The 22,060-nt window shown below is 43.3% G+C and overlaps 1 protein-coding gene across 1 annotated transcript in view; it reads left to right on the forward strand.

Annotated features, from left to right (window-relative positions):
- The first annotated feature begins 4,229 nt into the window (after nt 1–4,229).
- Nucleotides 4,230–22,060, forward strand: part of chic1 (cysteine-rich hydrophobic domain 1) — a 47,343-nt gene continuing 29,512 nt past the window's right edge. The window contains exons 1-2 of the mRNA XM_072505643.1: nt 4,230–4,379; nt 15,877–15,931. Of these exons, the coding sequence (XP_072361744.1) occupies nt 4,258–4,379; nt 15,877–15,931 (177 nt within the window). The 5' untranslated portion in view covers nt 4,230–4,257. The remainder of the gene's footprint in view (nt 4,380–15,876; nt 15,932–22,060) is intronic.

The raw sequence follows: 22,060 nt of genomic DNA on the forward strand, positions 1-22,060 counted from the left end.
CTAAACTTGCGATCTTGCTGCAGTCGTGTTTGTGCTGGGCAAAAGATGCTTTGTGTTTCTGTAAAATGTCTCTAACTTCTTTGTCTTGACTAATGGTTCGTGGATTAAACCAGAAGTCTCCTACTGCGCTAATCCTGTATGCGTAGTCTCCAACTGTGAGCGTGGCGGGGGCTCGTGCTGCCTTTGCCATTCTCCACACATATCTATTGACGGGGTCGAACAAAAGATTGCGGGAGCTCATGAAATCTATCCCCAAAATGTGTTCGGCTGTCTGGGGTATATCCACTAGAACAACGGGCTGTTTTGTCTTAATATTGTCTATCTGAATAGCCACAGGGGCCGTAATGTGTCCCTGCTGTAAGTGTCCTGTGAAGCCGCTAAGGGTAATGGTGTCTGTGGTGGGCCATGTATCCCGTTGGAACATTGTGGAGGAATTTAACGTCGTACGGGACCCTCCTGTGTCCCAAAGAAATTCTATGGGGTGTCCCCGGACTGTGTCTGCTACTACCGGTCTTCCGGACTTGTCCCAAAGGGTGTCGCAGACAAAGGTTGGGGAGTCCAAACACCGTCAATCGGTGCCGTTCATGTCTGCGCTCTCGGAACGGGCGCTAACACTGTGAATGGGCTTGGCTTTGTTCTTATTTGGGGCATTTTCCTGCTGGTTTCACTGCTGTTTCTGGGGGGCATTGCATTCTCGGGCATAATGTCCTAACTGTCTACAATTATAGCATTCTTGTGATTTAGGCTGCTGTGGGCTGTTTCGTCCCTCCTGCTGTGGGCTGTTTCTTACCCATGCGGGGTTTTGATGTGTCCTGACTGGATGCATGTTAGCATCTGCCTGCTCTTCCTCTACTTTTCCTTGTTCTGACCTTCTCTGAACGGACTGTTCCCAAGCTCGGGATAATCTCTTTAATACCCATTTCTTATTATGCGTGTCGTCTGAGGCGTCATAATTGGCGCAAGCTCTCTGTCCTGCTTCGATCGCGTGGGAGACTAGGATACAAGTCCATTTGGCCATATTTTCTGGTGTCAAATGGGCGCTGACTAACTCTCCAAATACTGCAGTAAAGTGGGTCCGAAGGCGTCCAGCAATCGCTGTTGGGTGCTCGGTCGTTTTCTGTCTGCATTTATTGAGTCATTCTACGGGATCTCCCTTATTGTAGCCGATCGCATCTAGGATCGCTGCATGCATTTCTTGGAGGGTACCTCCTCCTACATTTTGTGGGTCGGGAAGGGCTGCCACGACTGAGGGGTCGAGGCTCAAAACTGTGAGCTTAACTTGCTCTTTTTCGTCCAGGGCGTACATGGTCACCTATTGCTTAACTCTCGCAAAATAATGGTGCAGGTCCGATGTGGGTTGGAACGGTTTGATTTTGTCACACGCGTCCCTTAATTGGGTGACGGTTAATGGCGTGGTGTACAGAAAATCGGGGTCTCCGTCTGTTGTGGCCCTGCGCTGTGTGGTGACAGGGTTCATGGGATTGTGCACCACCTGTGCAGTCGGGGATGGGGATGCTTTCCTTTTCTGGGTTTTATCTTGAGTACATGTTCCATGCACATAGCGATGGGCAGTTTCATTTAGCTCCTGCCAATCGGGGCCATTTTCCTGATCTGGCTAGGGTCCAAATGTATCTTGGAAACCACTTTGTACTGAGAGCAGGGATTGCAGATCTGCAATTTGCTTTCGGCATTTGGCGTGGTCCACCGAACTCTGCCTTTGTTCCATGGTGGAACTGTGGAGTGCTCTTAGGGCTGCCTTAAATCCTTACATTGCATCTTTAATTGTTCGACTTGAAGTTCTGTCTCTTCTCTTACCAATACTGTGCGTTGCGTGTATTGGTAGGCCTTATCGTACTGGGACTGAAAGCTGCTTAGGTGAGTGAGACAAGATTGGTGTGCCCGTTTGACATCAGCCATCTCCTTGTCCTTCGCTGCTAACTGCTCTCTGAGTTGCTTATTAACTTTTTCGCATTCGGTGACATCTCCCTCACTATTCTTCACAACCTCCTCTCTGCCTCGCAATTGTGCCAAGCAGGATATGATTGGCATCGGCTTACAAACTTTTCCTAAATTCTTTTTATAGATCTCGGTCAGGTTATCCCACCAAGTCTGTCCTATACTCCCGGGACCTGTTTCCTCGTTTGCGCAAAATCCGTTCCAAAGCGGCCATCCTTTCACTTTTAGATACTTCCTAATCTCTTCTTCCCATATGGGACACTGCTCTGCTCTATTGGTCGCTGCGACCTCGAGCTCTTGTGGATGCATAAGGCGTTCCATTGCCTTCATTGCCATCCCTACTGTAATCTCTGGGTTTCTACTGTAAATTTGGAACAGGGGGGAATAAAGCAGTGATGCAAACATGGGTGCGGCTTAAGCTATTTTCCGGTCTACAAGACTCCCGACAGTTTTACGCAACAAAATCTATCGAGATTACCTTATATCCCTTCTTAGTATCCATGCAAATTGCACACTTCCGAATCTTGGAGGTTTGATCGATACTGGTCTTACGCTTGTGGTTTTTACTTTTTCCAATTGGGTTTCTAATTCAAAGTTGGGTTCTCTCGGAGTGACAAAGTCACTTCTAGGTCGAATCCTGCCAGAGTCGCCAGTAATGTTGCTATCTTTTAGTGGCTATAAATATGGTGGTTAATAAGGTCGCCTTTCTTAATCTTAATTATGAATATGCTTTTCAGAGTCGCCAGGTATCTCTTGATACCGCCACAAGTTTCGACCACATATCGATCAAAGAGCCAATACACCAGTTAGTTAGTTCAAAGTTAATGGTACTTTATTTACACACAGTATGGTTTCCTCATGCACAATAACACTACAGGCTAAACTATGTCTATCACTAACACCTATACTTAGCTTCGGGTACCCGCTTAGGTCAGAGGAACAGTGGCCGTTGTTCGGATCTGAGGCTGTTGGGGTCGAAGAGGTAGTAGGAGTGTAGCTATGGTCATCCGTCTGGTAGCGAGCGTTGAACTTGAACTTGCTTCTGGTGATGCAGATGGAGGGGTCTCTCCAGTTGAGAGCCAAATCCAAGAGACCAAACACATGGTGGGGTTCCTCTTATACTCGAGGGGCTTCGCGCACTTTTAGGCGGGCCTTAAACTTGGTCCCAATCAATTGGGCAGCTTCTCGATCACCGCCATCGATTTGAGCCAATAAAGGGGCGGGTGCCTTGATGGCTGGGCGTGCCTAAGTGGCCATTGGCCTGGCTTTGTTTGTATCTTCTTGCTGAGGTAGTGGCGCCGGAATATCTGGGATGGTATCGGCCACCTGAGCACTAGTCTTTTATCGGAGATGGGCCATCATTGTGCAAATCGGCCAAGAGTTTTGGTTCTGTCTGCAGTCTGTCTTCTAAATACACATTCAGGCTCTGTGCCTGCTTGTTACTTTGCATTGTCCATTTTTCCCTGTATGCTCTGCGAGTGTCCATTTTTTATGCTGAAAGTGGCCATCCCTGATGGCTACACCAGTGTCCCAGTCATTCCCAATCTCTGTCATTCCCACTCATTCCCAGTCTCTCACTCATTCCCAGTTTCTCAGTCATTCCCAATCCCTCACTCATTCCCAGTTTCACACTCATTCCTAGTCTTTCACTCATTCCTAGTCTCTCACTCATTCTCATTCATTCCCAGTCTCTCACTCATTCCCAGTCTCTCACTCATTCTCACTCATTCCAGTCTCTTACTCATTCCCAGTCTCTCGCTCATTGTCAGTCATTCTCAGTCTCTCAGTCATTCCCAGTCTCTCACTCATTCTCAGTCATTCCCAGTCTCTCAGTCACTCCTAGTCTCTCACTCATTCTCAATCATTCCCAGTCTCTCACTCATTCCCACTCACTCCCAGTCTCTCGCTCATTCCCAGTCTCTCACTCACTCCCAGTCTCTCACTCATTCTCAGTCATTCCCAGTCTCTCACTTAATCCCAGTCTCTCACTCATTCTCAGTCATTTCCAGTCTCTCACTCATTCCCAGTCTCCCACTCATTCTCAGTCATTCCCAGTCTCTCACTCATTCCCAGTCTCTCACTCATTCCCAGTCATTCCCAGTCTCTCACTCATCCCCAGTCTCTCACTTATTCCCAGTCTCAGGCATTCCCAGTCTCCCACTCATTCCCAGGCTGGCTGCTCCTGTGATTCGGCATGTGGCCGCCAAGCGGCGGGGGCGGGGGGGGCTGCTTGTGACGTCGGCGGGGCCGGGGTGAGCGCATGCGCAGGCATGGGCACGGCTTGTGCCCCTGAGCAGTAACATGGCGGACTTCGACACGATATATGAGCTGGACGAGGAGGACGAGCGGGTGGTGATGGACGAGCATTTGATCCGATACTCTCCTGACCCCGTGGTGGTGCGGGGGGCCGGGCATATAACAGTGTAAGTTGGGACATGGTGGGTGCGGATTGGGTGGAGAGCCCGGCTTGCCGGCCGGGCGGGTTGCCCGGAGACGGCCCTGGTCCAGCTCCCGGCCTTTGCTGTCAACAGCCGAGCATGAGGCGGCGGTAACCAGGCAAAGGGACGCGGAAGCATCGCCAGGGAAAACTGGGCTAGCGGGCAACTGTACCTGGAAGGGATTAATGTTGTCCGCTTGCTACAGTCTGTACTCGGTCTCGGTGGCCTGTATTTTTAACCAGAGTAGTGGATCTGATTTGAAAAGTGTTCAGTATTCCCATTCTGCCGCTGAACCCCGTATTCAAGACATTCATTACAATGACCACCTTTTTATAATAGCAGTTGTTGTTGAAAGCTCTGCATTCTGTCACATGTAAGGAACGGTGGTGATTTATATAATCGGAACGGTTCGTGTGTGAACCCATTCAAACAAATGTATTTGTTTACCTTTTTAAGCATGTGATGACATTTAATTGGGTTACGTTTTATTCCAAGACGAATGTGATTAGTTGGGCTTGAGATGATTGTAAAATCATCGTTAAACTTGCCGTGCTATTAATTCACTTGTATTTCCATTAACTATATCTATATCCAGTATTGCAACCCTGCGTGGTTGCAACATCGACTTGATTGCTCCCCTTTGAAGTAAAAATCTAGAGGCAGTACCTGCATTGATTTTCATGCTTTTAGCTCAGTGCTCGGGGACAGATGCTGAGGAAAATGTTTGTTGTCAGTATGATTCATCAGAAGCCTGGATGATAGATCTGGTGACGTGGGTTCAAATCCCAGCATGACAGCTGGGGTGTTTAAATTCAATTAATGGAATCTGAAATAAAAAGCTAATATCGGTCATGGGAACCACAAACTACTGGATTGTCGTAAAAACTCACAAATGTACTTTAGGGAAGGAAATCTGCCATTCTTGATCTGGCCTACATGTAACTCTAGACCCACAACAATGTGGGTGATTCTTAAATACACTGCAAGACACTCCCATTATACTCAGGAAAGTCGCTCACGACCATCTTCTCAAGGGCAACTTATTAATAAAAATAATAATAGGTACATGCAGGTAAGGGTGTTTGTAAGACGGCAGGTGAGGGAGTTCCCGCTGCTTCCAGCACTCAGGATCCAGGATAGGGTGCTCTCAGGGGTGTGGGTTGGAGAGGGCAGGGTCTCGCCGATCTACCAGGAGATGCATGAGGAGGAGGAGACCTCGGTGGAGGAGTTAAACGGTAAATGGGAGGAGATAGACGAGGGTACGTGGGCGGACGCCCTGAGTAGGGTTAATTCTTCCTCTTGTGCCAGGCTTAGCCTGATACAATTTAAGGTTCTTCACAGAGCGCATATGACAGGAGCGAGGCTGAGCAGGTTCTTTGGGGTGGAAGACAGGTGTGGGAGGTGCTCGGGGAGACCAGCAAATCATACCCACATGTTCTGGGCGTGCCCGGCCCTGGATGGGTTCTGGAGGGGTATTGCGAGAACGGTGTCTAAGGTGGTGAACACCCGGGTTAAGCCGAGCTGGGGGTTAGCACTATTTAGGGTATCGGACGAGCCGGGAGTGCAGGAGGCGAAAGAGGTCCGTATTCTGGCGTTTGCGTCCCTGGTAGCCCGGCGGAGGATTCTGCTACAGTGGAAGGATGCGAGGCCCCCGAGCATGGAAGCCTGGATCAGTGACATGGCAGGGTTCATTAAATTGGAGAGGGTAAAATTTGCCTTGAGAGGGTCTGTGCAAGGGTTCTTCAGGTGGTGGGTTCTTCAGGCGGTGGCAACCGTTCCTAGACTTTCTAGCGGGGTTTTAGGAGGTGGTCAGCAGCAGCAGCAACCCAGAGTGGGGGGGGGGGGTACTTTGTGTTTTCTACTGTATTTATTATTGCTTAATGGGGGGTTTGTATATTGGGGGAATTCGTGATGTAGTTGTAAGATGTTTATGTGTTCTTTGTTTTTCTTTCTTCTGTAAGGGTGGGTTTGTTGAAAATATTTAAAAATTTGAATAAAAATATTTCTTTAAAAATAATAATCTTTATTAGTGTCACAAGTAGGCTTACAGTAACACTTTAATGAAGTTACTGTGAAAATCGCCTAGTTACCAGACAATAGTGATGCCTGTTTTCTGTGAGTGAAATGAAGAAAAGTTATAGAGAAAATTTTTTGTTTTGGTGCTCGTGGAGCATTGGAGAAATTGCACGGTTGCAACCATTAAAATGAATAAAGGAGTATCACAGATTTGGAATGTGCAGTTTAACGAACAAAAACTGAAAATGCTGGAAATATTCAGCAGGTCTGGCAGCATCCCCCTACACCACTGGGAACAGTGGCAGCAGTGTGTACTGTATACTGGATGCACTGTTACAACATGCAACAGCTCCTTTGACAGTACCTTCAAAATCTGTACCCTCTGCCATCCAGATGAACTAGGGCAACAGGCACATGAGAACATCACCACTTGCAAGTTCCCATCCCAGTCACGGTCATCCCGATGCTGCATCGTTCCTTCATCATTGCTGGGTCAAAGTCCTGGAGCTCGTCACCTAATAGCAATAATGTGGGTGCACCTACAACACCCAGAAGTCAGCAGTTCAAGAAGGTGGCTGACCTACTCAATGCCATTTCAGGATGGGTCTGCAATCCCACATCCCATGAACATTTTTTTCTAGAAGAGAAAGAATGTTTCACGTTGAAGACTTTTTGTCAGTTTTGATGATAAGCCTTCGATATAAAATGTTAACTCTGTTTCTCTTTCCACAATGCTACCAGACCAACTGAAAGTTTCTAGATTGCAGTTTTTACTTCAGTTTTCTGACATCTACAGTATTTTTACCTCTGCTGCTGAAGGTGGGTGGAGGTAATGCTTTCACCACTATTACTCTGTTTGACTGTAAACAGATTATCTCAACAACTGGTGGATGGATGTCAACAAAACCTGGTGCACAGACAGGGTATAACCCAGGGAAGAATGGATTATTCTTTTGGATCAGGTTCTGGATTTTTTTCAAAAGCATCTGATAACATTGGGAGATGGGGCAAATTGACTTTTTCAGAAATGTTGTGCACCACTGCTATGGTGGAATATGAGCAGTTTTCAGAACAAGCTATTTGATGTAGACTGGCAGAAGCCTCCACAGTAAGAGGAAGCTCACGCTAAAGGTTTCTTAGGCTACACCTTCTAACCACTACCACCTAGATGGGCTAGGTAGCAGATATATGGGAACACTACATGGGAGTTCCCCTCCAAGCCACTCTCGATTCTGACTTGTATATGTCGCTGTTCCTTCACTGTCTCTGGGTCAAAGTCCTAGAACTCCCTCACGAATAATATTACCCGACATACCCCTCCACGCCAAAATGCCACCTTGGCTGGTTCCAGACCTTTAAGGATGATGCCACCTCTGGACTCACCATATGCACCCTGGGGAAAAGAAAAGGGGACCGCAGCCAGGTCCCTTAAACTTACCCCCACACACGATGCCTCGTCCACCTGCACCCAATCTGCCCCCTTCTCCCACCTTCTCCATGTTTGCAGGCCAGTAATAATACAACAAATTTGGGTGCGCCTGTCCCCCCTCCTGCTGCCTCCTTTGTAAACACCTGCCGAATTGGGCCATCAAGTCTACTGACCCTCTGAAAGAGACCACTTCCCCACCTGTAACCCCACCTCACCTGCACATCTTTGGACACAAAGGGAAATTTTTAGCTTGGCCAATCCACATAACCGTACGTATCTTTGAACTGTGGGAGGAACCCGGATGAAACCCACATAGACACTGGGAGAACGTGTAAACACAGATAGTCACCCAAGGCCAGAATCAAATCTCGGTCTCATGCACTGTGAGGCAGCAGTGTTAACCACTGTTCCCCTCTCTAGAATAAACGTAGCAAAGATACGTACGTAGAAGTTACAACATAGAACTAGACCAACTGGCTTGACCAAACTGCATTGGTATTTCCATTCCATGTGAGCAATTATTTATCAATGGTGGGCAATATGTATGAAGAATGACTAACATTTTGTAAAAATAAATTCATAGAGTACCCATTTTTTTTTTCCCCCAATTAAGGGGCAATTTAGCATGGCCAATCCACCTAACCTGAACACCTTTTGGATTGTGGGGGTGAAACCCACGGGGAGAATGTGCAAACTCCACATGGACAGTTACCCAGGGCCGGGATTCGAACCTGGGTCCTCAGCGCCGCACTCCCAGTGTTAACCACTGCGCCACTGTGCTGTCCATAAGAATGACTAACATACTGGAACTATTTCCACTGGAGAAGAAAACGATGAGGAGATTTAATAGATGTTTTCAGAAGTATGAAGGATTTTAAGAGGGTGAATGGGGACAGATTTTCTTTCTCTAGTTTGGTAGCAAATGATGGTGTCCATCAATTTAATTGCTGAGAATAAGGAAAGATGGAGCATTGTTAAAGCAGCAATTGCTTTATCAATGGCATTAGTTGATGGATACAATAATTGGAAGGTGGATAAACTGAATCGTGCAGAGGATGATAAAGGCTATAAGGGCAAGGGATTCATTTTTGAATGCTCGAGCAAGGAGCAGGCACAGATGTGATTGGGTGAATGGTAACCTAATTGCAGTAACATTTTACAGTTTACAAACATATCATTGAATGGATTAGCAAAGAAAGGGGGGGAAACCTCTAAATCTGACAAAAAGGATGGAGAAGCAGTCCTTCTGGATGATTACAAAAACATGTGGAAATATATCAGTGTTGAGGGGAATGGTGCTTGGTTCAAAAAGTTATTGGCATACTAAAATGACAAGTGAATTTTAAAACTATGAAAGGTACCAATGAGGCTGACAACAAAGAGCATAAGATACCTAATGTATACATTTACACTTATACATTCCTCCAAGCATTGCTAGGGAAAACGTCAGGTAAAGTACCATCCTCCCACTGCAATAATCTAAGTAAAATTAATTTGATCTTAATGATTTTGAATCACCAGACAGGTTGAAATGGCTCAGAACCAAATTCCCATGAATGGATGGTATTTATTCCAGAGAGATGAAAAATGAGATTTGTCTGACATGGATCACCAGTCCCCCCCCCCCTAATGAAAAATGAGTAGATAATGCGGGCACATTTTCAGAAAGAACAAGAGCTGAATGCTCTTTGATCTCCATTTGGTATTGAGTTTAAGTCATGGGAACTTGGGAATTCCCTGTAAATTCCTATAGATTTAGACCGAGAGAAAAAATATGCCTGATCACTTTCTGTGACAAAATGTGTCTTAAGCAGCTTATATACTTCATATAATGTACCCTGACATTTGAGAAAGTTTAAATGATAAGAATTTCAGGTGAAACTCTGGAATGGATAAGAAACTGATTGATGGGAGTGTTTGGAGAGTTATTTTAGGGTGAGGATGAGCTGAACTGGGAGTCCCAAGATCAATATTGTGACCCTTACTATTTTTAACTTTGATTAATGATTTGAGTGCAGAAGGAATTCCATGCAAACTCTGCTGCTTATCAGTGGTTGTATATGCTAAACAATCAAAAGGACAAATAGAATGCTCAACTATATGGTCAAGACATACATGTGGTGTCCACCTGAGGCCTTCTGCAACCAGGGGGGACTGGAGTGTATTATCAACACTGGAAATGTTATTTCAGTTTTTTATTCTTTAATGGGATGTGGACATCACTGGCATGGCATCCCTAATTGCCCTTGAGAGGAAGCGACAATCATCAACTGCTGCAACCCATCAGGTGCTGGTACACCCACTGCTGCTGAGAAGATTGTTCCAGGATTTTGATCCAGCACAATAAAGGAATGGTGATATAGTTCCAAGTCAGGTGGTGTGCGACTTGTAGAGGAACCTACAGGTGATGGTGTTCCCATGCATCTGCTGCCCTTGTCCTTCTAGGTGATAGAGATCGTGGGTTTGGAAGGTGCAGTTGAAAGAGCCTTGGTGAGTTACTACAGTGCATCTTGTATATAATACACACTGCTGTCACTGTGTCAGTGGTGGAGGAAATGAATATTTAAGTTGTGACCATTGTTTGGGTACTGTATTCACTTCTGTCATTGAATGTGAACCCACATTCCTGTTTGATTTGGGCAATGTACTGAGCTACATAAAGTAATATTAGGGATGATGGAGGTAGGTTTTAAGGAGTGTTTTAAAGCAGGAAAGAGACAATGAAGTGGAGAGATTTATGGGGCGAATTAATGAGCTCAGACCATTGACACTTTAGGACCATCGCACTTTAGGATTTTGAATTTTAAGTTTTCATCCTGGTTTTCAAATTCAGCATTTCAGCCCTTCAAGCCTGTTCCGCTTCCTGATCTCTTCCTGGTCTCAAATCCACCTCTCCACCTGTTGCCCATATCCCTTTAACCCATTTTTAATCAAAAATATATTTATCTCTTTCTTGAAACCATTTACATGGCTCCGATTCCACCACACTATGGGGCAGCAAGTTCCACAAATTCACCACTCTTCTCCTAATCTCCGTTTTAAATCTACCGCCTCTCAACCTATATCTGTAACCTCTCGTTCTAGATTTCCCCACAAGGGGGAACATTTGGTCAACATTTACTTTATCAATCCCATTTAGTATTTTATACACATCGGATCCCCTCTCATCCTTCTAAACTCCAGCGAGTATAAGCCCAAACTGTTTAATCTCTCCTCATAAATCAACCCTTTCATCCCCAAAATCAATCTGGTGAACCTCTTTTGAATTGCCTCCAATGCCACCACATCCTTTTTCAAATAAGGAGACCAAAACTGGACACAATACTTCAGATGTGGTCTTACCAACACCCTATACAATTGGAACAACACTTCTCTACTTTTATACTTCAGTCCTTTTGCAATAAACACTAACATTCCTCTTTCCTTTTTAATTGCGTGCTGTACCTGCATACTAACTTTCTGCAATTCATCAACAAAGACTCCCAGATCCCTCTGCTCAGACGCATCGTGAATCTGCTTTCCATTTAGATAATAATTTGCCTTTCTGTTTTTACGGCCAAAATGGATAACCTCACACTTATCTACATTAAACTCCATCTGCCAAATTTTGGCCCTATTCCCGAGCCCAGTGTTTTTCAAACTTTTTTTCCGGGGACCCATTTTTACCAACTGGCCAACCTTCGGGACCCAACCCGGTCGACCTTCGCGACCCACGCCGGCCGACCTGCACGACCCACCATTTTCTCTTACCTTGTTTATTGCTGACATAAATGGAGGAAATGGTTTTGGGTCCCTTTGGCTCCAATGGTCCCTTTGTCCCCCCTGAACTGGGGAAAAAAAGGGCTGTGACCATATAAAAGAAAATGCGGCCACACTGCGCATGCATGCCCGATCATCGGTGCGCATGTGCATAGTTTTGCGCAATGGCACCGATGATCGGGCACGCATGCGCAGTGCGGCCGAATTTTTAAAATCTGTTCCTGGCCATTTTGAAGGCCGCTCGCAGCTGGCATTATTAAAAGCCGGCTGTTGTGCTCGGATTTGCGCGATAGGAAGCGCCGCGACGGACGGCTCCCGACACCCGCCCATGACCCACCCACGGGTCGCGCCCCAGCGTTTGACAATGCCTGCCCTAGCCTATCTATATCCGTCTGTAAAATCTTTATCTCCTCTTCACTGGCTGCTTTCCCACCTATTTTAGTTTATCTGCAAACTTTGCTATATTGCACTCTGACCCTGCTTGTAGATCATTTATATAAATTGTAAACAGTTGAGGACTGAACCCCGCGGCATCCTGCTAGTTACAGTTGGCCATTTATCCTGACCCTCTGCTTTCTATCAATCAGCCAATCCTCAAACCAATCTAGTATTCAACCCCAATCCCCTGCGATCTCCCCTTCTGGATCAGTCTTTTATGTGGCACCTTATCAAACACCTTCTAGATATTCTACATCCACAGGTTCCCCAATATCCCCTTGCTGGTTACGTCTTCTAAGAACTCAAGCAAGTTTGTCATGTATGACTTCCCCTCATAAAACCATGCTGACAATGGTGGATTGAGCTTTGTCTTTCCAAATGTTCAGTCATCTCCTCAATGATTGATTCCAGTAACTTCCCACCACAGATTTTCACAGCAACTTCATTGTAAGCCTACTTGTGACAATAAAGATTATTATTATTATCACAGAGGTCAATCTAACCGGTCCATAGTTTCCTACTTTTTGCCTCTCTCCCTTTCTGATTAATCATGGAAGCAGTTTGATTAAAGAACATGTGTGGCCCGAGGTGAAAATATTAGAATTCATACCATTGCCCCCCACCCCTATAAAAAGAGAAAACCTACGTATAATATGATTTATTACTTGGACAATAATTTACATTGTATTTTGTTTCTAGTAGTTGTAAAATACGTAATGGTCTCATTTGAGAAGCTTTTATCATGTAATTATTTACTAGTACTAGGATATCAATCAAAATTGGTTTGTACATGCCAGAATGGATATTGGCAGCCTGTCCTTTGATCCTTTCAATTAGTGCTTGCTGCGTCAAGTTGTCAGCTGTTAAGGTGATCAGATGGCTATATCGAATATTGCTTTGCCATGAAGAAGATGACCCTGGGATAGACAAGATATCCTGTTTGTATACATAGTCAATAAGCAGTTTGGTGATTGTAGAGAGATTGATTATACCATGACAAGAAAAGTATTCTGAAATAGATTCTGAGTAATCTTTGAAAGCCAGTAAACAGACTGGATAATACCTTTGCATTTTTTTCATTGGTTACCAGTGAAATGGAAAGTGCAACTCGAGTTTCAGAGTTGTAGGTCAACCTGATTATATATTTCAGAATCTAACAGGGCATCGTTGCAATAATTCTCAAAACAGGTGCCACTGCATTTGAAGGCTTTTACATTTATAGTTCCCTCTAAGATTCCTGCTTGTAGCGTTAGTTAGCAGCAATTTTTCTGCAAGTTTATATTCTTAAAGATAACATGGTGTTATTGAAGGTCACATCAATTGCCCCTTCCTGCCCCAGTTGGTATTTATTTTAACAGCTTCTGGTTTCAGGGCATCAAATAAATTGAAGTTTTAGGAGTTTTTTGTTATGTTATGTAGTTTCTCTAAATTTGCTGCATGGAGTTTGCAACAATAATTTTTTCTGATACAGCGTGGCCATTGGATCGCGCCCACTGTGTCTCATCACCCACAATCAAGTTTGGAGATCACAAAAGGCCTGGATAAGCATTTCAGCAGTTGACAGCTGCTGCAGAGATGGGCGACATTACAAAGGCCAATGTAATTTATCTGGTGATGAAGGGGATATGGGGTTAGAAGCCAGCCCAGGTTCAAATGGGATGCCTAAGTTAGGAACAGTCTGTTTCAGCTTCAGCCAGTGGTTGGGGAATGAAGAATACAGTGATTTTGATCTCCCTTGATATATAATTGAAGGAAATTTCCATAGGTCTACCACTGATTGGATAATCAGTGATAAATCGGAGTCGGTGCAGGAGTCAAGTGGTGGTGATGAGGTAGAGCAGGATGTCATCAGCATACATGCAAGGACCTGTTATCTGATGATATCGCTGAGGGGGCGGGCGGCAAGGACAGCGGTGACTGGGGTACCTTTCCCAAGCAGAGTAGTTCATTCAATAACTGACAAGTGCAGTATTGAGGTTTTGCGAAAGTCAGCTTGTTTAAATCCATTCCTTTCTTTTAAAACGGGGTGGGGAAACACTTGATTCTTTGCAGCACTCTGCAACTTTCTGATGAGATTTTGAGAACCTGGCAACCTAATAAACTGCCAAGATAGACGATACTTTCATTGTAATTGCATTTTTAAAAATTATGTTGTAAAATGTGTGCATACTCTTTGATTGTATTCTAATCTAGTCTACACATTGGATTGAGAGATCTTGTTTCTATTATCCAGTAGTTCTTGTAACTTGACACGTTGCTGAGCTTGCTGTTTATAGTAAACAGTGAATTATGATCCTTACTAATATTGTGTTTTTGTGTGCCCTCCATTCTAAGATTAAAAGGATTTTATTTAAATGAAGTAGAAAATGTTTTCTTCTCTCCCTTAATTTTTAAAAATGTAATGTGCAATCTTCCTGCAGCATTGAACGTCTGTCATAGGCTTTATTTTCTCCTATTTAAAACACCTATAAATTATTTTGACATACTTCTGTATGTGCATAGAATTGCCATTTCACTGACTATGCAGTAAACCAGGCATTCTCAAACCGGAGTAGTTAATGTTGCAAATACTGGTTTGAAATGAATTAGGTTGTCTTTAGAAAACAGTTTTTAATTGGACCAAGGTGCTCTTTGATGGTATTCTATCTGCCAACTTGTTTTGAAACCAGTACCATCATTTTGATGTAATTGCCATAACTTGGTCTGGAGTAATGGGGCACGATTCTCCGATGCCGCGCCGTTTGGGAGAATCGCCTGGGGCGCCATTTTTTCACGCGACGCGGTCCGACGCCCTCCCGCGATACACCCAAGCGGCGAGATCAGCACTATCTAGTTCTGCGCGGCACAGTCCGGTGAATCGCCCGAGACACCCAAAATGGCGATTCTCCGCCACCCCCGCTATTCTCAGGCCCGGATGGGCCGAGCGGCCTGCCCAAAACGAAGGCTTCCCGCCGGCGCCATCCACACCTGGTCGCTGCCGGCGGGAATAGCGCGGGAACGCTGGGGAGGTGGCCTGTGGGGGGGGGCGAGGGGGGGTTCTTTCACCGGGGTAGGACTCAAAAGGGGTCGGCCCGCGATCGGTGCCCACCTCCTTTCCTCCTCGCCCCTCAAGATCCATCCGACATCTTCTTGCGGGGCGGCCTCGGGGAGGACAGCAACCACGCATGCGCGGGTTGGCGCCGGCCAACCTGCGAATGCGCGGGTGACGCCAGTTAGGCGGCAGATGACGCGGCGCCGCTTTTATGCGGTGCGAATGCCCGGCGCGCGCTGACGACGCTGCTTTAGCGACCCCCCCCCCCCCCGAGTTTCTCGCGGCCCCAATCCTAGCCCATTTTCGAGCCCTGAATAGATCGAGTTCGGGGCCGTTTCGCGCCGTCGTGAACCTCGACGGCGTGAGCACTTAGTCACGGGAGCGGAGAATCGCGCCCATGGTGTTTATGCTCAAGTGAATCTGAAAAATTTCTTGGCTCACTCAGTGAAAAGTGTCCCATAGTTATGAAAATCCATAGGTTATTGAAAAGATTTCATCCAGCAGTTAGGATTTTATTTTAAATGGGAGGGAATGTAATTGTGATTTGAGTGACCTTTATTTTTTAAAAGGAGCTGTGGTGTGCAACATTTGCATTACTGAAATCTAGTCTGTCCAAAGAAGATGAAAATCTTCCTCATTATCAATCCCAGTAAGTGTTGTTTGTGAAAAAGGGCTTTCTCTCATTACAGCATATACATGTCGGAAAAAAGGAATGCTTGCACGGTATTTGCATGGTAGCTTTTTCCATAAAGTTACTCCCCTCTAGTAGCGAGGACTTAAACACTTTTTCATGTTTTTTTTCCCCTAAGGTTTGGCCTCAGCAACAAATTTGATCCAGAATTTCCCTCTGTGCTTACAGGAAAGGTGAGTTATTGAAAACTGATCATTTCCTTCCTAGTATCTTTCTTAATTTATTTTCTTCCTACCTGCCCCTTCACTTCCTCTGTCCTAGCTGCAGAGCTTACATTGATACGCACAGCTTGTTCAGAATATACTCTACAAAGGTCAGATGGTTAACATGAAGTAATTTGAACCATATCTAAATATTTATGGAGCAGACTGTTCCTAACTTATTTTAATTCCTAATATACAGCTGGTATTCTAGATTCTTAAGAGGGGTATATTTTTTAAACCTTATTTGGTTGCAGCTATTGAATTGAGAATGTAGGTCTTGAGGGTTTGTAGGCCTTTAGTCCCCCAAATTTCCCAAAATTAATTATTTTAAATGTCTCTCTCATTAGCCCCTTAGTTAATTTCTATTTCTGAAATGTAATTTTTGTCTTCGTTGAAAGAAAATTCCAATGTTTCTTCCCCTTCCTCCTTCACCATGATAATTACACCTGCCTCTATTTACTTTAGCTACTTTCTTTTCCATCTACTTGTAAAAACTCTTACAAGGTTTTTATTTTCCTGGCTGGTATACGTTTTTTTCCTTTTTTAATCAACATTTTGATCACCGTTTGCTGTTTGTTTTTTAAAAATTCCTCGGCTTTGCTACTTCTCTTTGCAACATTATAAACTACTTTTAACCTGGACTATTCTTAACTAATAGCCAAACTTGGATCTTTCTCACTGGCTTTTATAATGGAATGTGCTTTTGTTGAACATTTTGAATAACTTATTTAAATGTTTCCCTTGTTTATTTCCTGCCATACCTTTCAGTCCAATTTATTTATTCAATCAACTTTATCAAGCTCTCCCCTCCTATCTAGCTCTCTGCTCATACCTTTAAAGTTGGCTTTGTTTATGTTTTAAGATTCTAGTCTATGTTGCTACTCAATCTTAATTTGGAATTCAATTGTATTATCACTTTTCCCAGAGAATCTTTTTTGTGAAATTTATTAATTAACCTGGTCTTGTTATACAATACTAGATTTTTAAAAAGGTTTGTCTCTAGTTGGCTCTTCAATGTATGTTCTAGGAAACCATCTCAAAAGCATGCTACAAACTCCTCTTGGGAACATAGGAACAGGAGTAAGCCATTCAGCCCCTCGAGCCTGCCCCACCGTTCAATGAGATCATGGCTGATCTGTGGCCTAATTCCACCCTGGCACAGCAGGGTGGCAAAATGCTGTCTCACAGTGCCAGGGACCCGAGTTCAATTCCGGTCTTGGGTGTCTAGAGTTTGCACCTTCCTGTGTCTGCGTGGGTTTCATCTGGGTGTTTTGGTTTCCTTACACTGTACAAAGATGTGCAAGTTAGGTAGGTAGGATTTTAGGGCGAGGAAGTGGGCTTATTTAGTAAGGTGCTCTTTCAGAGGGTGGGAGAAAACACGATGGGCCGAATGGCCTCCTTCTGCACTGAAGAAATTCTATAGATTTGATAAATACCTGCCTTTAGCCCATATCCCTTAATACTTTTGTTAACAAAAATGTATCTGTCTCAGATTTAAAATTAACAACTGATCTAGCATCAACTGCCGTTTGTTTGAGAGTTTCAAACTTCTACCACCCTTTGTGCATGAAGTGCTTGCCAATATCTCCTGAATGGCCTGGCACTAATTTTTAAATTTTTGCCCCCAAATCTAGAATCTCCAACCAGTGGAAACAGTTTATCTTTATCTACCCTGTCTTTCCCTGTTAACATCTTGAACCCTTCGATCGGATCACCCCTTAACCTTCTAACTTCTAAATTCTAGAGAATCTCTCCTCATAACTTAACCCTTAAAGTTCAGGTATCATTCTCGTAAACACAAGTTGCACTCCTTTCAAGGCCAAATTATCCTTCCGAAGGTGTGGTGCCCAGATCTGCTTACAGTACTCCTGGTCTAACCAGGGTTTTGTAAAACTGCAGCATAACTTCTGCATTCTTATACTCCAGTCCTCTAGATATAAAAGCGAGCATTCCATTAGCCTTCTTGATTACTTTCTGCACCAGATTACGTTTACCAATTTTATTTGACCAGTCTATATGAAGTTTAAAGTTTACATGATTATTAAGCACAGCTTCTGAAATATCCTAATTTTAACTATGTATTACATTAATGATTGAAATAAGGTGTAATACAAATTTTAATCCAGTAATTACGAAGTTAACATTTGAATTAGAAGTCATGGTATAATTAATTTATAATTTTCTGAAATCCTTCTTCCTTTTTCTTTTTTTTTCTTTTCCTTTTCTTCCTTCCCCCCCCCCCCTTTTTTCTTCCTTTTCCTTTCTCCCCAGGAAACAGTTCTGCAGGCATGCTTTGGTGCCTCCTTGGTTCAACTGTGTTTAGTGTAGCGGGGATGAGGGGTGCTGACCAAAACTTATTTGTTCGCTGACTGTAAAAATGAGTATATTGAAACCCTCAATTGAGTAATTAAAATGAGCTATTGTTGCACACATGTTCACTAGGCTACTTAATACAATTGTTAATTTACAGTTAGGATTTGCAATTCATATTTACACACGCAATCTGGAGTTGTACTTTTCACCTAAGAATATACTTGCCTAATCAGAGCAGGTGGGCGGGGAAGGCATTTCTAAAAGATGACAGATACCTGATGGCTGGAACTTTCCAGATTTCCTGGCAGCAAGTGGTGCATTCAATGGGAAACCCCATTAACAACAGCAGGACCAGAAGATCCCTCCGCTGGCCAATGGCGGTCACCATCGGCACCGCGGAACACGCGGCGGGTTACTGGGTAAATCCCACCCAATGTCTGTGTTTGTTGAATTTAGCAAGAAGAGGACTGTTATATTTTTTATTAGTTTAAAACAATTTAAATGAAGCTGTAATGTAGTCGGGGTGCAAAATATAAAGTTGTCAATATGAAAAGAAATGTAGCTGTCACAGTAAGTAACTGTAATATGAGCACTAATTTTAATTTCATCTTCTGATTGCAAGATATAACTAGTATGCTGTAAATTGTACCCTTCAGAAAAAGATGATCTTCTCACAAATTTTGAGTGGAGCAATGGTCCTTCAGGTCACAGAACTGTGTCAATACAGAATTTTACAGGCCCAAATGTAATTTCTGCCAATTTCTAGAATTAAAGCACAATAGTTTTTCAGATTATGATCTAATTTCATTGAATGCTGCAGGAAAGGACACCAAAGAAATTGGCAGATTTGTCCATTCTCATTTTTGAAAGAACATTTACACCATCTATTGTGTATTTTGTAACAAAAATATTATTTAGCTCAGGTCCCTTATTGCTTTTTGCTATAGCTTCATTGTCATCAAATCCATGCAGAAAACTCTGCTCTTGAAATTTGTATTTTCTCTTTCCCCTGTCCCCAGTTCCTCTTCACCCCCCCCCCCCCCCAATCCTACACACACACAAGAATAAAACTGTAGTGTAAATGTCACTTGTGGCGTAGTATGTAGCTCCAGGGGACACACTGGATGACAAAATTCTACTATATGCATAAATAAGAAAGGAAGCTTCTTACTCTAAATCTGCAGCAAAGAAAGAGCCTGTGGAGAGGGTGGTTGTGCATTGCAGAGAAGTGTAAGCAATAAACGAGTGAGTTGCATTGTGACTGTACCTGACAGTTGATAGATTAGAGGGCTTGCTTATTATGATTGAAGAGGCATGGTTAGCCTGCTGGGCTTTGCCAGTCTTTTCACTATTTGTGAAGTGTTTTTGCATCCTGTCGTAAAATGTTACAACCCTACTTTATTGGCAGGACCAATATAAAGCTAAGAGGAAGTAAGACTCATTTGCAGTGTGGGAAGCACACCTTACTGACCAGTAGCTGGATGCTCATTTGCATTTTTCTTGTGGCAATGCATACTTTACAAGAAAGATATTTTGCTTGTAGTTATGATTCAAAGGTTTTCTTACATTTGTTTACATTTGCAAATATATCACAATAATAGAATCTCCCTATTAAAATGTCTTATACAAGTCATAAAAAAGATAAGAAATGTGTTTGAATATGGGCTTTCTGTTCAAGTGGAAGCCATAAACTGCCATCTGTAAATTTTGAAATGATGGCTTTTGAATAACTTTCAGGGCTATGCTTGCAATGGAACTCTTAAGTCCCAACTGAAATAACGGCATCACTGAAACTAATCTGAAATTATTTTTTTACCACGAGGCCTTGCCTTTTTCCCCTTCAAAGATCAATGGGTGTCATTGTATGATTCTGTTTGAAGTATTTTAATCATCTGTTAAGCTTTTCTGTTCTCTATTGCATACTGTTTATTTCAATGTTAATGTTTTAATGTTCATTAACATTTCTTAATCTTGTAAACTACTTTTAATCCTCCCGAAGATGCATCCCTACCTGTTGATGCATGTCAAAATACTTACCTATATTGCCTCAAATATGCAAGTAAGATTGAAAATGAACCTTTAGTTTTTGACTTATTTAGAATAATGAAACAATATGTTCCACTTGTCAATACTGAGTGACCTTGCAGATCAGGGGCATTGGGTCTTCATGAGTGGTTTCTTAGAGCCTTTGATTGACTTTTAAAAATTGTTAATAATTATCCATACAACTGTCCGATGTTTTAAAGGAAAGAGATTTAAGCCTGTAACCTCCTGGCTCCCAAGTGTTGGAGTTTGGTGGGGAGGGGGGGGGGGGGGAACGAATTGTTCACGAGTGCTAACTCCCCTTGACAAGTGCGCTGGGAACCATCCAACAATATGATTTAAATCACTAACTTCAGATGGTTCGGCCAGTTTTACACCAATAGTTATTCTGATAGAGTTAGAAATAAAATAAAAATAGAAATAGAAATAAAAATTGTCAGCCTATTTAAAAAACCCAGACCAAGTCCTGTAAAGGAAACCACCAGACTTTGAACCCCACCAAGCTGTGGGCCCGGCTCTTTAAGGACCCCTGCCTGATCCAATCCCCCACCCTGACTTGTAGCCCCGACAACCCTCCGGATCCCCTGAATTCCATGCACTTGTCTGGACACTTTCCTTCCTTAACTGGCCGGTCCATTTCACTGGGCCTTTTAAACCAGTCTGCTTCCCAGCAGTCAGTGCTGTAAAAAGGGAGTGTGGCCTCACTGAGCTCGCTGGAGTTACATTGTGCTGTGGCCTACGGGGACTCTTGCTGCAGGTCCCAAGCAGCTCCAGTGAGCAGAAATTTTAACTAAGCTTTCTAGAGCAGGTCATTGTGCTTTAAACTCTTGTAATTCCGGTGGGACATCACTTTACACCGCTGGGTGGAAGCTATGGCCCACAGAGACAAAAAGACCTTGCATTGTTGAATCAGATTATTGCAAATATCGAACAGTTATTGTAGAAAATGGAACTCACTGGAGTGCAATAACCCAGATGTCGAGAAGGAAAATCTCAATGAGGGTTATCACTATACACTTCAAAAAGTAGGAAAGAAAATGCGTAAAGGGAAGTAGACAAAGTTAAGAATAACGATGAAGTGGCATTTTAAATACAATTTTTGCTTGGGCTGTTTTGCTTTGATTTCACAGAAACAGCGTCAAGCAATTGATAAAAATTATATCCTGGCAAATTACCTATTTTAGTTTTAAAAGTAATCTCTGTTTTCACTTTTGTGGTGAATGTTGTCATTTTGTTAAGATCCTGGACAAGAATCCCCAAAACTTCTTTTTTTAATTTTTAAAGTTGTGAGGAAAAGATACTTTGTTCCGGGAGTAATTCTGCTGACCAATAAATATCTTCTATATTAAAACAAACTTTATTCTTAATACAGGATTAAACATTTTAAAATTAAAGTAGATCTATGATCCATGAAAAGGAAACCTTTTTTACTATTAACTTGTACCTTCACTATTCAAATTAAGCAACACCCGGCACAGGTCAAAAGCCACTTATAAATAAAGTTAGCCAACACAGAGATACTTTCTGTCCTCTGTGTAGAAAGTTATTGGAAAGACTGTTTGAAGAGAGAGAAAGAGACCTTTTCAGGAAACAACCTGCAGATTTTTCTGTCTGTGTCAAACTTGCTCAACCTGACAGCATTTGGCAAAAGCTGCTGCTCATCTTGAACCACCTAGCAAATCCTAATAGCTAAACTGACTGCTACAGACATGTTCCTCCTATTATTACATTGCCTTTATCCTT

Source organism: Scyliorhinus torazame, chromosome 5, assembly GCF_047496885.1.
Source record: "Scyliorhinus torazame isolate Kashiwa2021f chromosome 5, sScyTor2.1, whole genome shotgun sequence".
NCBI classification, from domain to species: Eukaryota; Metazoa; Chordata; class Chondrichthyes; order Carcharhiniformes; family Scyliorhinidae; genus Scyliorhinus; species Scyliorhinus torazame.